Below are 14051 nucleotides of genomic sequence, written 5' to 3'. Positions count from 1 at the left end.
CGGAGTATCAATGACAAATCAGGGCGTGACTAATCGCCTAATTGCAAAACAAACCGCATCCGAATCAGAACGGCCTTGCCGGCCCCTCTCTCCGCGCTCCCTAACTCCCGAAAATACCCAGACCCTTAGCGATAAAAATGCAAAATTATAATTAGACAGCGATTAGCCAATGGCCCCATGGGATTCAGATTGCGCATTTTATGCAGGCGCGCTCATTGCCCGGGAAGAACGCGTTCTGTGATTGAATTACACTAGGCGAAAATGCGGGTGGTGGTCGAGAAATACCAAGAATCGTCGAGATACCGCGATACCAAGTATGCAGTATTATGCAGATAAACTTTTCGAAGTTGTAGTTGTGCACCGCAAATCCCTGAATGCAACCGAAGGTTCGAAATGGGTTGCTGTGGATTAGTTTGCGACTAGGGTTTTATTGGTGATTATGATAATATGCACTGCGATCTATAGGGACTTATTGTCGTGCCTGTTTGTTTAGCCCTTTATTGCCCAAAAGCGAGGATGAGTGCCAGGATGCGGATCCGAGCTCGAGGATTTGCGAGGCGTGGATTTTAGAGGTTCATTATCCGTGCTCACAGGTATGAGCATCGACCTGCCTGCCAATGGTGGATGGGTTTCCCCGTTTTCCGGTGCAGGTGGACGGGATGTCAGCTTATCTCCGGGGTCGCCAGGCAGTCTGAGAATTTGAAAATTTGCATGTGTGGTATGTTGCACCCCTCCAGAGATTTACCTGTACCATTTACCAGTACCTGCCTCGTAAATCATCGAGCCTATCGATCAAATCACGGCTCTATAAATTCTTACGCCTGCCACACATCCATCAAATGCTCGAGTTATTTTTCCGTCCACTGCCAGTTGAAAATTGTCAACCGTTTTTGGGTTTGGGGGCCCACGGCTAATTGGATTTTTGTCAACTAATCCGATTTGTTTATGTACTCGCATCTCGGAAATGTAGCCGAAAAAATGTGTGTGTAGAAAAAGGGCCGTCTCCGAATTGGTTACAGTTTTAGGCTTACGAATCCACTCGATTTCGTTGCATGTCTCACTCGGTTCACCTACATTCCAGAAAATGTGTCAACCAGCAGCGCAAACCGAAAACTCGAACAACTCACAGTCTACTACTTACTGACCAGACTGAAGTCGAAGTAATGACATTTGTTTGCCAACTTTGCGCCATTGTTCAAGTTTAATTAGTTGTTCAACTCTATCCATCTATCTCTGCATCCTATGCGTCGTCTCTTTCTGGCATCCGCAAAGCTTTTGTTGCCATATTTGAAGGGTTGAATTAGAAGTCCCCCGAAGAAAGAGAGAGTAAGCTTAGATACATCTGATTAGGGAACATCACAGAGTGTACTTATGGATATTTTATGCCGGAGCTTACTGTTCAAAATGAAATAAACTAACACTTGACGAGAATGTCAACCAGCTTGTAATGAATTTCAAGTTCACCACCGATGTATATAGCCAGTTATAAAACAAAACTATTATGGCCAATTAATGAACTAAATCAAAAGATCCAAAACAAAGCCAACGAAAAACTCTCACGATCGGCGATTGCTGACTCAGCTGCAGCCAAAAAAAAAATAAAATAAAATAAGCTAAGCACCTGTCTGCTGTCCCCACTATAAAGACAACAAAAAATTAAATAAAATATCAACTGATCGAAGTCAGAAACCACCAAATAAACAAACACACAACAAAATCTTGTTAAACGTGTGATTAGCTCCTAATTTTAATGGCAAGCGAGCAGCAATAAAAATGTTGTCATCGGGATTTCGTTTAATTTTCTCACTGATTGCAACAAATGACAGCGCCACAAAAAATTAGTCGGAGAAATAACATTCGAATGGAACGGAAAGCAGAACAATTTTTTAGCTAATTAAAGGTAGGCAAACACAGCTGGCTGACAAGAGAACAAGCCAAACACACTCAATTCCAAAATAAATCCAAATCAAATACGAGGCGCAGCTGACTGAAACGAACTCTCTCCACTACGATTTGCATGTCAAACGAAGTCGCATTTTTAGCTAGATTGTATCTTCTGCAACTTAGCTCAAATGACACCCATATGGCATTAATAAATTTCTCGTTTTGCATTTGTTTCACACAGCGCGTAGAAATATACACAAAAATTATGCATGTATCTCGAACATGCCACTCGACAATCTCGCATTTCAACACACAAATAAACAGGCCTCAAAATCGAAGATAAGCAGAGGCCCACAGAAAAATCTGTGAATATTATGAAAATTGCGACAAATGCAAATCGAAGCTCGTTTTTTATGTATGCGAACTATTTCGAGCAGCGACAACACAAAAAATGGTAAGTTTTGAAGCCAAAGGAAAAGGTTAAACATTTTTAATCAACCGAGGGTATGGGTAAGGGTTAAGCATCCGAAGCGAAAATTTTAATTTAGATGCGAAATTTTATAATTAAAAATCGTTGCCACTAATTGATTGCAAAGTGGTAATAATAGAAACGAGCAGGGGAATTGGTGGTGAAAAATTGAAAATACATTAATTGAAATTTCCGGGCAGCTTTCATTTTAAGCCAAACCATTTACCCGAATTACAATAATCAGCAGCTTTCGAATGACACAAAAAAAAAAAAAAAGAAAAAGGAGTAGTAAACAGTGTATAATGTTTGCTCACATAATAAATAAATTGTTTTGCAGCCAATGTGTGTTTGTTTTTGGTCCCCGTCGCTCTGAATTTGCAATTTTCATTAATAATACATATCATAATTTTTTATGAGCTCTTTGAAATGTTGGCACAGCGCGTGGGCCAGATGTGATGGTTTGGCCAGCATAAATTAGCCATATTAAGTGGATATTATCGGGTTTTGTAGGCCCATTCACCGTCGCGACAGCCGAGTGATTGGACAATCTGGGTCTGGTGAGCGGCTCTGAAAATATGGTATATGATATATCGCATTATCAAAATTCCTAATAATTGTATTTCAACCTTGATGCTTGATCGGTGGAATTAGTTTGGACGGTGTCGCCTACAAAGCGTCACCTTCCGGTCACGAAAATTGCAGTTAATCATTGACAAAATGCACGTAAATAAATATTGAAATGCCAGTTTGCCGCATGCGATGCACATGAAGTTCCCAAGTAATTGCCATGGCTGGATTTTATAAATGTCGATGGAATACCATTTTTATGGGAATCTCGTTTCATGTTTTGTTCTAATTTGTCAGGGTTTGTTTAATGACATTTTTATTTATGTTGACAATGCGTGAATTTCATTTGATTTTTACTACTCTAATCGCCTTTGTCTCAGAAATTACGCATCCCACTTAAAAATAGAGGGAGCTATAAAATCCAAACTGGAATTTAAGCCAACTGACACATTGGTGAACCTGCTGCATATCGACTCGGTATGCAAAATTCACGGATCCTCCCCATTTTGCCGACGGCAAATAGTAAAAATGTAGCGAGAAGTTTTTTGTAAAGATTTTTCTTTTATTTGTTTTTTTTTTCGTCGATTTTTTTGTGGATTTTGTTTTTATTATTTCCAGGTGCTTGGCAATGTTTTGTTGGATTTGTTTGTTTTCGCTGCCTTGCGCCATGTTTCACAATCACGTTTGCACGCTGCTCCTTGGTTTGTTTTTACTAAATTTGCTTTAGGTTTACTAACATTTTCTCTGGTTGTGTTTGTATTATGCAGTAGATGCTTGCCTTCGATTCGATTTATGTTTTTAATAATAATAATAATTTTGTTTTTGCTTTATTACAATTAATTATGGTTGTCTTGTCTGGTATTTGTAAGCATAATTAATAATTAAATTGTTTATATAATAGATAATAATTATAATTACTTAATGCATAAGAGAATTTATAAAATAGAATGTTTTTTGACATTTTTCTTTGCTTTTCTGAAATATTTTCATCGCCTCGCCTCAACTGCCTTTACTCCTACTAAACTTGTGTCTTGATTCCGCGTCCTGTTGCTCCCTCAAATTGAACGCACATTTAATGTCTGAGAATTTTTTGTACAGCAAAAGGTGAGTGAGTGGAAATGAAATGCTAAACCAAACGATTTGTTGTTTTTGCCGTTGTCCCAGTAATTGGCAACAGTTTATTTGTATCACACAATTGTTTTTAGCTATGCAGCAAGCGGGAAATCAAGGGAAATCGAAGCAGAACGGTATGGAATGCAAGTGAGTTGTCATCTTACTATTGTGGTACAACAGTGCGTATGCTTCATTTAAATGACTAAACATTAATCCTATTCTCATTTATTTATATGCGCGTGTGTTACTCTGCCACTTCGAAATTCGAATTAAACCTGCTTAAGAACTAATGCTAAAATTGTGTCTGTGTGTGTGGCTGTGGTTGTGGGTGTGGTTGTGGGTTGTGGGTTGTGGGTGTGCGTATCCTAGGGCTTTAGTTAATATTTTCAATAATTTACAATGTGGATATATCCAGGAGGCCAGCACTGGCAGCCACCGCTGCCTCGTGGCCAGGATGATAGTGATGGTACAGCTGGTTTTGCTGCTGCTGCTGTTGCTGCTGCTGCTGGTAGTGTTGCTGTTGCTGCTGTTGGTAGTGCAGGTGGTGGTGCTGCTGCTGCTCCTCGAGATGCTGCTGCTGCATGTCCAGCATGCTGGCCGAGGCGGCGAAGGAGCTGCCTGCAGCCGCAGCAGCAGCAACGGCCGCAGCAGTTGCCGCCGCAGTAGCAGCAGAAGTGGCGGAGGAGGCGGCAGCGGAGGGGGTCAGATGGTAGGCGGCTGCCAAGGCGGGTGAATGCGCGGCGGTATGGCCACTGGAATGCGCCGAGGAGCGGCCGCCCGACGACCCCGATGCCGTCGGACTAGGCCGTCCGTTGAGCAACTGTTGCTGCTGTTGTTGCTGCTGCTGCTGTTGCTGCGGGGCCGTCGGCATGTACGGCGGCAGTGGAGGCGAAACGCTCACACTGGAGCCTGCTGCTCCATAGGCGCTGGCCATTTCTCACATGTGTGCCAGCGGCGCCATCGCCCTCAGCGATTGCTGATGCTGCAGGTGGTGTTGCTGCTGCTGCTGCTGCATGGTCTGGTGTTGCTGCGGGATCTGTTGGTGCTGCTGCGAAAGGTGTTGCTGCGGGAGGTGCTGCTGCTGCTGCTGCTGTTGCATCGACTGGTGCTGCTGCTGCAGATCGGGCGAGTCAGTCTGGTAGTGCAGCAGGTGGCGCTGCTCATCCGGCAGATGGTACATGTTCATCAGGTGATTCAGCTCACCACCGCCGGCGGCTGCTGCCGCTGCTGCTGCTGCTGCCGCTGCCGCTGCAGAGCTGTATTCCCGCTTCATGATGTGATTGTTGTTGATGTTGTTGTTGTTGTTGAGCGCTATGGCACTGGGACTGGGCGACACCGGTTCGGACTTGATGCTCGAATCGCTGGGACTGTGGCTCTGGCAGGAAACCTGACCACCTCCTCCTCCGCCATACGGAGCCGGACTGCCGGGCTGCTGCTGCAAGCTACTGCCGCCATACGGCGACGGTGATCCGGGCTGCTGGAGACTGCTGCCGTACGGCGATGTCTGTCCGCCGGACACCGTCTGGTACATCGCATACCCGTTGTTGTACATGTGTCCCATGTCGTACCGCTGAGCCGCGTAGTGCTGGCCCATGTAGGAGGTCTGGTAGGCTGCCGCTCCGGCCGGATCCGCGTGCATCATGTAGCCATTGGGCATGTATCCATTGGGCGCGTTCATCTGGTACATATCCTGGCGCGCCTGTTGCGCTGCCGCTGCTGCCGCCGCTGCTGCCGCTGCTGCACTGCCTCCACTACCGTTTAGCGACTGGTTCTGGCCAGGCTGACCTTGCACCCGCGTGGGCGTCACCGGCTCACCCGGCGCTCCACCGCCCACCGTCTGTCCGGGCATCAGACCGCCCATCGGGTACTTCTCCTTGGTCTTGGTCAGCGTTTTGGTCTTGCGGCGCGGCCGGTACTTGTAGTCCGGATGCTCCTTCATGTGCACCGCCCTCAGGCGCTTGGCCTCATCAATGAAGGGTCGCTTCTCCGACTCCGAGAGGTCTTTCCACTGGGCGCCCAGTCGCTTTGAGATCTCCGAGTTGTGCATCTTGGGGTTGTCCGAGGCCATCTTCCTCCGCTGGCCCCTAGACCAAACCATGAACGCATTCATGGGCCGCTTCACACGATCCGCGTGCTGTTGGTTCTTGTTGGCCGTGGCGCTGTTGTTGTTGTTGTTGCTGGATCCTCCAGTTAGGCTGCTCAATGCGGATCCCGCGCCCAGATGCTGCTGCTGCCCGTGCTGTTGCTGCTGCGTGTGCTGCTGGTGGCTGACCGGCGATGTCATGTGATGGCTTCCGATGCTGCTCTGGGTGGGACTCAATTCGCTGGAGCTGTGCAGCGGGGAGCTCTGTTGCTGCTGCTGCTGTTGCTGCTGCTGCTGGCCCACCTGGCTGCCATTGAGGGTGTTCGCCATCGAGGACTGCAGCGAGCTCAGCGGATTGGGACTCTGGCTGGCCGCGATGTGGGCGCTCATGTGGTGATGGTGGTGGTTGTGGTGGCTCAGCTGAGAGTGGGTCAGGTGCGACTGGCCCAGGTTCATGAGTGGAGCCAGGGCGGAGTACGGCGATGCCGCGTGTCCGTGCAACGCGGCACTTGTGTGATGCGGCGGCATGGTGGCATGCAGCAGGCTGCCCTTCATATCCGATTCCATGGTCAGCATCTTGCTGGGATTGCTTCCAGTTTTCGATGCGATAAAGCTGATTTGACTCAAAGTTGGTTCTCCGTGGATACTCGCCTCTAAGATGCAGTTACTCTTTAGCTTTAGTTTACTCTTTGCTTAGTTAGACATTTTGAACATTTTGTGGGAAACCATGTTGCACTTGGGATTTTTGAGATTTTGATTTTTGCTGCAGTTTGTATTTCGTAGTTTTTTGTATCTTTACGCGTATCAAAAATGTGGCGCTCGGCTCTCTTTGGATTTGTAGCTAAACAGCTTGAATTGCGTTTTTTCCACAGTCACAGATATCAGATAAACATATATATGCTGTTTGCTAGCAAACAAACAAGAGGCGGCGTAAAACACTTGAAAATTGTTGCTAAAAACCGACGCGAAATTGCCTCAGAATATTGTTGTTGTTTGTATTTGATTTTGTTGTAAATATATTTGGTTTGGTTTGGTTGTTGTTTTTTTATTTTTTCGTATTCGAGAAGCGGGAACACCGAAAAAATACCTCCACACTGGGCGGAATTGAGCACCTTTCTGTTTCTCCGGACGACGGCGAAACCTGTTCGAGGTGCGTTCTACGCTGCTTTTCCCTGGCTGTATGATGACTTTTTTTCTTTCTTTCGTATCACCGCTTTTTGGCTAGCTGATGACGAGGCACGAACCAGAACCACCGATGCGATGCGATGCGAAACGATACGGATACGATACGACACGAAACCGAATTCGAGACAGCGAACAACCGAGTTGATGTTGCTGCGTGATGTTGCTGCTGCTGGCTGGCGTGCTGCGACTGCCGTGCGGTACGTTGCGTGCGCGTGTGCTGACGACGGCGAATGCGAGAGTCGAATGAGAGACCGTCTGCCGCTGGCCGCTCGAGCAGGCGGTAAATGCGGTGCGGTCCGCCAGACAGGGTGGCTGGAAAAACTGGTCTTGAGTCGCGAGTATCTGTGTGTGCGTCGCTGCTGTCCAAGTGTGCGTCGGCATTTCCATTGCCCGTCGCCTGTGCGGGAGCGAGATGAATATACGAGTGGCTGGCCTGCTAATAAATCAAATAAACTCGCTGCTGTGCATGTGTGAATCTGTGTGCTGTGAGCGCTGGCTGGGTTGGATTTTGCGCACACTGCTCCGCCAATCAGCGGACGGTGAGAGCGGTACAAATGTATCTGTATCTCGTTCCGGCACTATATCGATCCGCGTTGCGCTCAACGCTGCCATAAAAATGTCGTCTCTGCGTTTATGGCAAGCGCTGTTGCCGCTTTTCCGCTGCCGAAAGAGACTCTGGAGGAATTTCTCGTATAAATTTCGAGCTTTAAACATGGCCGAAACGCTATGGACGGGAGGGCTAGGGGTACTTTCAACCCAGTCCAGGGATCCAGGGACCCAGGGGCCTTAGTGTTTGCGGCGTTTTCGCCGTTAGAGCGCGTCTCACGCGCATAGTTTTTCCTGGTTTCCTTTTTTATTTTTTTGGGCGCAGCTATGTGTACATACAAAAAGATATATAATATATATATATATATATAGATATAGTCACTCTGCGTCTTGCGCTGCGCTTCTTATTAACCTAATGGGTTTGCCAAGGTAGCTCACGAATAATTGTGTAGGCAGGCAGTCGGCAGATGGAAAAATTTATTAAGCAAGTGCAGCTGCAAATGTATCCTGCTCTCGGCAGTCGGCAGTTGTATCTCAGAACTTTGATGCGGTTTGGCTTACACGTATCACGTATCCGCCACATGAGCCGGCCCGTCCTACGGCATTGTCTTAGGGCATCATCTCCCCCCACACGACCCCCCTTTAATTTACCTACCCGCGATGAATGCGTTTTTCTTCAGCTGACTCTGGTATACCGTTTTTTTGGGTTGCCCATGAGTAAATGTTGGGCTCGTTTTTTGTGCGACTTTCAGCAGTGCAAAGTGATTGGATTGCAGTTCTCAGCTGGTGAGAACTACTCACCAACTTGCAATACAGGTGGAAGTCGATTAATTCAAGTTTATTGCACAATCGAAGGGAAAGAACAAGATTCATAGGCTTCTCCAAAAGTAATATTAATTATAAATTGCGTCTTAAATAAACAAAAATACCATTGTGTTCCATTGACTGAAATAAAACATACTTGTGCATCCGTAAACTACGAATAATATAGAAAAGCATTTTTGTTCTTGAATAAATAAAATACAAATTAAATGAAAAAATTTGTATTTCTTCGATAAATAATATATATTTTCTCCCTTTAAAGCACAATCAAAATTTCTTTTGTACAACTCCTTAAGCATCGTCTCCAAATTTCCTGCAAATTCATCAAACACTTGAATCGAGCTACTAACCCATTAAAAAAGTATAATTCAAACAAAGCCGATATGTGGGCTCGTCGGCTTAATGAATTTATGGCCAATTGCTAAACATTTGACAATGGAGCGAAAACACTGGGGCAAGCGGGCACAATAATAAAGGCAAGACCGGCATACAATGCAAAACCTGCCCCAGTAACTGACCTACAACAACGCAACATAATAACATCAAAAACAACAAGAACGCAAATCTTAACCGCAAAAAGTTGGCCAAAGAAAAGGAATAAGTCAAAGTCGTTGTTGATTCTACGGGGGCTATTGTGTAATTTCAAATACGAAATGCAGAAAAAGAAATACAATTCTCGTCGGTTCATTATCAATGTACTTGGCCTGCCTGTTTGTTTTGCTATTGTATGAGTACGACGAGTACAAGTACGAGGCATTGATTCTTTTGATGGGAAGACTGTTGCTCCTCAGAAAGTATTTTGCTGAAAATGGGAAAACAAGCCAAAACCCGAAAAACCAAACAGAAACAGACTTATACTCAGACTCATACTAGAATTGCGATTCCGATTCTGACTCCGATTCTGAATCAGTTTCTGATTCGGATCCAGAATGAGCGACGAGTAGACACTCAGACGTCTTTGTTGCTGCTATTTGTGTTTTGTATTTTGTGTTTTATGTTTTATGTTTGACGATTGAGCGTGCTGGGCGCGTGTGAATGAAAAGGAAGCTCACTCACAAACACTCACAAACAGGCGGGCCATGGGCCATACAAAAAACAAAGTCAAGGTCATTGTAAAGAGTTTTAATTGTTCACACACAAAAAATACAAATGAAAATACGAAATAAAAATACTCTCGCACACACACACACCACTATGCTATGCTACTGGGAAATAAAGCAGAAAAACACAATGGGCGGGAGAGCATTGCACAAACAAGCAGGCAAACATTCGTACATAATAAAAGAAATAAAAACGCAACAACAATGGCCAAATGGCAACAGGAGGAGCAGCGCCGGCAACAACAAAACACAGAATTGGCAGCAAACAAGTTGAGCAAATCTGAATAAAGCCAAAAAGAATATATGGATATTAGCCCGTTCAAGACTTGGCCAAAATCTAAGCAGGCAGCAAATCAATAATCTTGGGGGTAAATAAGTAAATATTCTATCTCTTATTCTTATTCAAATAATTGAATCCTTTTTGAGGATAATCGAACTTGAAACCTGTGACTTGTAATATCGTTAAAGTATTTATTAATTTCTACCCTAGATGTTAAATTTTATAATCGCTCTAATTATTAATATATAAATTTCCTTTCTATTAACCCGAATCAAAAGTTCTTCGGTTGATATTGGCACCCCTCCAGTGATATAAGCCATATTGCATCCGTTTTGTTGGCCAAACTTTGGGCCACTCCTTGCTGCCACATTCTGCGCAACTCGTCCTCTCTTTTTCCATCTTTCTGCCGCCGTGTTGACTCTAAAACTCGGATCTGAATGTTTCCTAAATGCTTTGCTCTTGCAACTTCGCCGGCAACTGTTTTACGAGTTTATCCGTTTAACAACGCCCGAAAAAGAAAGTGGCGCAAAATAAAAAAATCTGCAAACACTCACCCGGGCCGAGAACAAAAACAAGTGCAGAAAAACGTATATTACGTATACGACCCGTCTCGACACTTGTAGACTACCATTCGCATCGCCGGTTGAGCGAGCGAGATGGGGCGAGTGTGCGAAGGAGATGCACTCTCGCACTCACACGCAGACACATCTACAGACCCTATTCAGACTTATTCATTTTACACATTCATTTCCTCATTCAATTCGCAATTGTATACGAAATTTCAATTGTTTGTTGAATGTATTATATGCGTTGTGGCTATGGAAGAAGGCCCTGTTGTTGCTACTGATGGTGCTGGTGATGGTGATGATGACGTTGTTGAAAATTGCATTCCCTGGCGAAGTTCAGGTCGTTTTCGCATGTGTATAGCAATGCGAGTGTGTAAGTGTATGGCTATTTGGCAACAGGTTGCTCTGCTCGGCGTCTAGCTTTTTGAATTCCTGCCACAGGGAGACAAAAGGCTCTCGCTCTGGATGTGTGCGCGTCTATGTGTGCGTTTATCCTGATTGCATGATGATGATAAGCGCGAAGTTCTGGCCATTGAAATTGCGAACGTGTTGATGAGTACCGCATTCATTCATTCATTCATTCAGTCAGTCAGTCAGTCAGACATTCACTCGCCTTGATTGTCGGTGCTTCCATTCTTCACTCCCCATTCTGTTCTGTTCTGTTCCGGCTGGCTAAAAGTGAAAGTCGGTCGGACCGGGTCGTAATCGGAATGGGAGTGGGCATGAGCATGGGGATCGGAATCAGAATCGGAATAGTTAGGATGGTCTGTCTGTCGCCAGCAGAACAATAAAATGGCATTAGTTTTTGGGCTCTGAACTTGATGAAGGGCATTGCGTTGAACAACAATAAAGGTGGTAGTGGGACGAAGGCCTGTCATCGATTTTATGCGGTCAAACGAGAGGACTCTACACATCCACATCTACATATACCCCAACACAGAGAGAGAGAGAGAGAGAGAGAGAGCGAACGAGCGACTGAGAGCGAGAGAGAACTGCCCCACATTCCATGGAGTCTATTCACAGGACGAACCCCCAAAGAGTTGAAAAGTGAAAGATGCAAATAATGGCTCGCTTCTGCCATCCAGTAATGCCATCCCGCTCGCAGACGGGGCGTGTTTGTCAGCCAAGGCGAACAATGAGCCAAAGATATTATATCTTATTGTTATTCTGTATTATTTTTGTGTCATTGAACTTATTTCGCCATAAAGGAAAAGTGAGTAAGGCCATCGGAATATGAATGAGCGGGATGGCTAGACGGCGCAGGAGGGACAGGACGAGCCAAGGCAATCATAATCAATAGACAACGAGGAAGACTGCAATTGTTTTAGCCAGCCTGTTTTTATACCACTTTTACTTACTTCCCCAAATGGTTATTGAGCACCCACACAATGGAAAATTTAAATGTTTCACAGACCTCCGGCAGACAGATAGCCAGACATTTTATACAGCCGAGATTTAGCGATTACGAAATTGATTTTTCATTAGCTAGCACTTTAAATAAAGGATACTGTGCATTTTGAAGCTTTAACTTATTTGGTGTTAAAGGTTTCATCTTGTTCGGGGGAAATTATTCTCGACAAACGTATATTTATTTAAAGAATTAAGATATTTAGTTCTTTAAAGTTGTATTTGTTACTAGAAACTGATTTTATGTTCATGTTTCTCGCCACCATGCACTTGTAGTAGTTCTTCCTTCTAAGTAATTCTTCCTCCTCTTTTATTGAAACTAATAAACCTCGGCGAGCTGCTGGATCCCCAGAAAGAATGATTTTTAAAAGATGGAATACGAAGACCGTCGCATGACTGTCGCCATATTTCCATTTAGTGGCTCTTGGGCGGATACAACCAATTGAGTGGGGCGATGACGAGATGACGACGATGGCTGGCGACTGCAGAAGTTCTTTGTTCATGGGCAGGGCGTAATTTATCGCATCATTATCATTATTATCAACGAGATGTGGGGACGAGCTCGTTAAAGGTTGTTGTCGCTGCCTACTCCTATTGGCGGTGCCGCGCAAATTGCAGCCATTTAATTCAATTTAAATAAATTTAAAATGCGTTGAACTAGTTGAAAGACTTATCCACCGGCAGGCCTGATTTCTCAGGGTGTTTGCGTAGTTTAAGTTTGAGTGCCACAATTGAAATAAGCTGCGACGAAAGCCTCATGAGGTAAACCGATGAATTGCATGAAGTGTGTGAATCATTTGGAGAATTTCTGTTCATTTTAATCCGAAATGGTAGAAGGTAAGTTGCACATTTTAGTGATATTATTTGTAATAAATAATATTATAGTCTTAACAATATAGTTTTCAAAGCAAATAAATTTTTTTTGAAGCTCTGAGATACAAAATCTTCAAACTTCAAATTGTCTATGGGAAAATTTTGAATAAATATGGTCAATAAACTAAATTGTTCAGAACAAAATATCCCATAAATGTTACTTCAAAACTGAAGCATTTATGCAACAAAGTCTGGTTAAACAGCCGAGTGACAGACAAATCGTTGACTTCCACGACGAGCCCAATAATTTGAAACGAATGGCGGAGGAAACCCAGGGTGAAGAGTCTTCAGTTGTTGGGCTCCGATGCCTTGTCGAAAGCGTCAAACTTTTGGCCAGAAACTGGAAGGCAAACAACAAGGAAGGGCTCATCTAGCGCTTCGCTCCGGGCGTGAATAAATGAAGTTTGCAAATTGCACCACGCCTGACCACCACCGAAACACAGAAACACCGAAACATTTGCAGCCCAAGTCACTGCAGCACAGTGCAGTCTCAGTCGCTCAAGTCCACAGTCCGCATTACGAATGCAAAACTTTGTCCTCATTACTCGAGATGTCGAGATGTTGGGCTGTTGGGATGTTGGGTAGCTGGGTAGCTGGAGGTGGAGTGGTGCTACAAGGAAGCTGCCCCTGGGTTAAGGCGTTGCTCTGCGGCCCAAGTTATGGCGTCTGTCAAAGTCGTTGGGCGGGCAAGAAAAACTTGTCGTCATCTCGCATTGTCCGGTGGCCCAAGTTCTCGGCAGCTGCAAAGGCCGCTGAAGGACAACGAGAATCGCCACGATGACGACAACATCTGCACTCCGAACATCCCGATTCCAATCTCAAGCCCAAGCCCAATCACAATCCAAGTTGCCGACTCCCGGCTTCTGGCCAAAGTCCAGCAGCTGTCAGCCCGTCTAACAAGTGTCACAGCAAGTTTTTGCTGCTCTCCTCTGGACACCGAACTGGACACGAACATGGATATATACACCCCATACATATACTATATAGTATATACGTACGTATTCCGGCTGAGTCCTCGGACTGTGGACTTTTTGTGAAAGATTAAAATCTGCAAACAGTTGTCATCCTAGTTTGAGTTTTGCAAATATAGCAAACGGCCCGGGGACTTTCGTACTGATTAAATGATTTAAGGTCAGTTGAATTTTGTTTGGTTTTC

The 14051-nt window shown here is 44.8% G+C and overlaps 1 protein-coding gene and 1 long non-coding RNA gene across 2 annotated transcripts; both read right to left on the bottom strand.

The window, feature by feature from the left end:
- Window positions 1–408: 408 nt before the first annotated feature.
- Window positions 409–3100, bottom strand: LOC116801701. The gene is made up of 2 exons (XR_004362177.1): window positions 746–3100; window positions 409–691 (listed from the first exon to the last, which is right to left on the bottom strand). It is a non-coding gene; the product is annotated as an uncharacterized LOC116801701 (long non-coding RNA).
- A 615-nt stretch (window positions 3101–3715) lies between these two features.
- Window positions 3716–7540, bottom strand: LOC6611747 (GATA zinc finger domain-containing protein 10). The gene is given in 1 exon segment (XM_002036234.2): window positions 3716–7540. A coding segment is annotated over 1 exon segment (2265 nt). The 5' UTR covers window positions 6693–7540; the 3' UTR covers window positions 3716–4427.
- Between the last annotated feature and the right edge of the window lie 6511 nt (window positions 7541–14051).

This window comes from Drosophila sechellia, chromosome 2L (assembly GCF_004382195.2).
Source record: "Drosophila sechellia strain sech25 chromosome 2L, ASM438219v1, whole genome shotgun sequence".
Lineage (NCBI taxonomy): Eukaryota > Metazoa > Arthropoda > Insecta > Diptera > Drosophilidae > Drosophila > Drosophila sechellia.
This window is presented reverse-complemented; position numbering and strand designations above follow the sequence as displayed.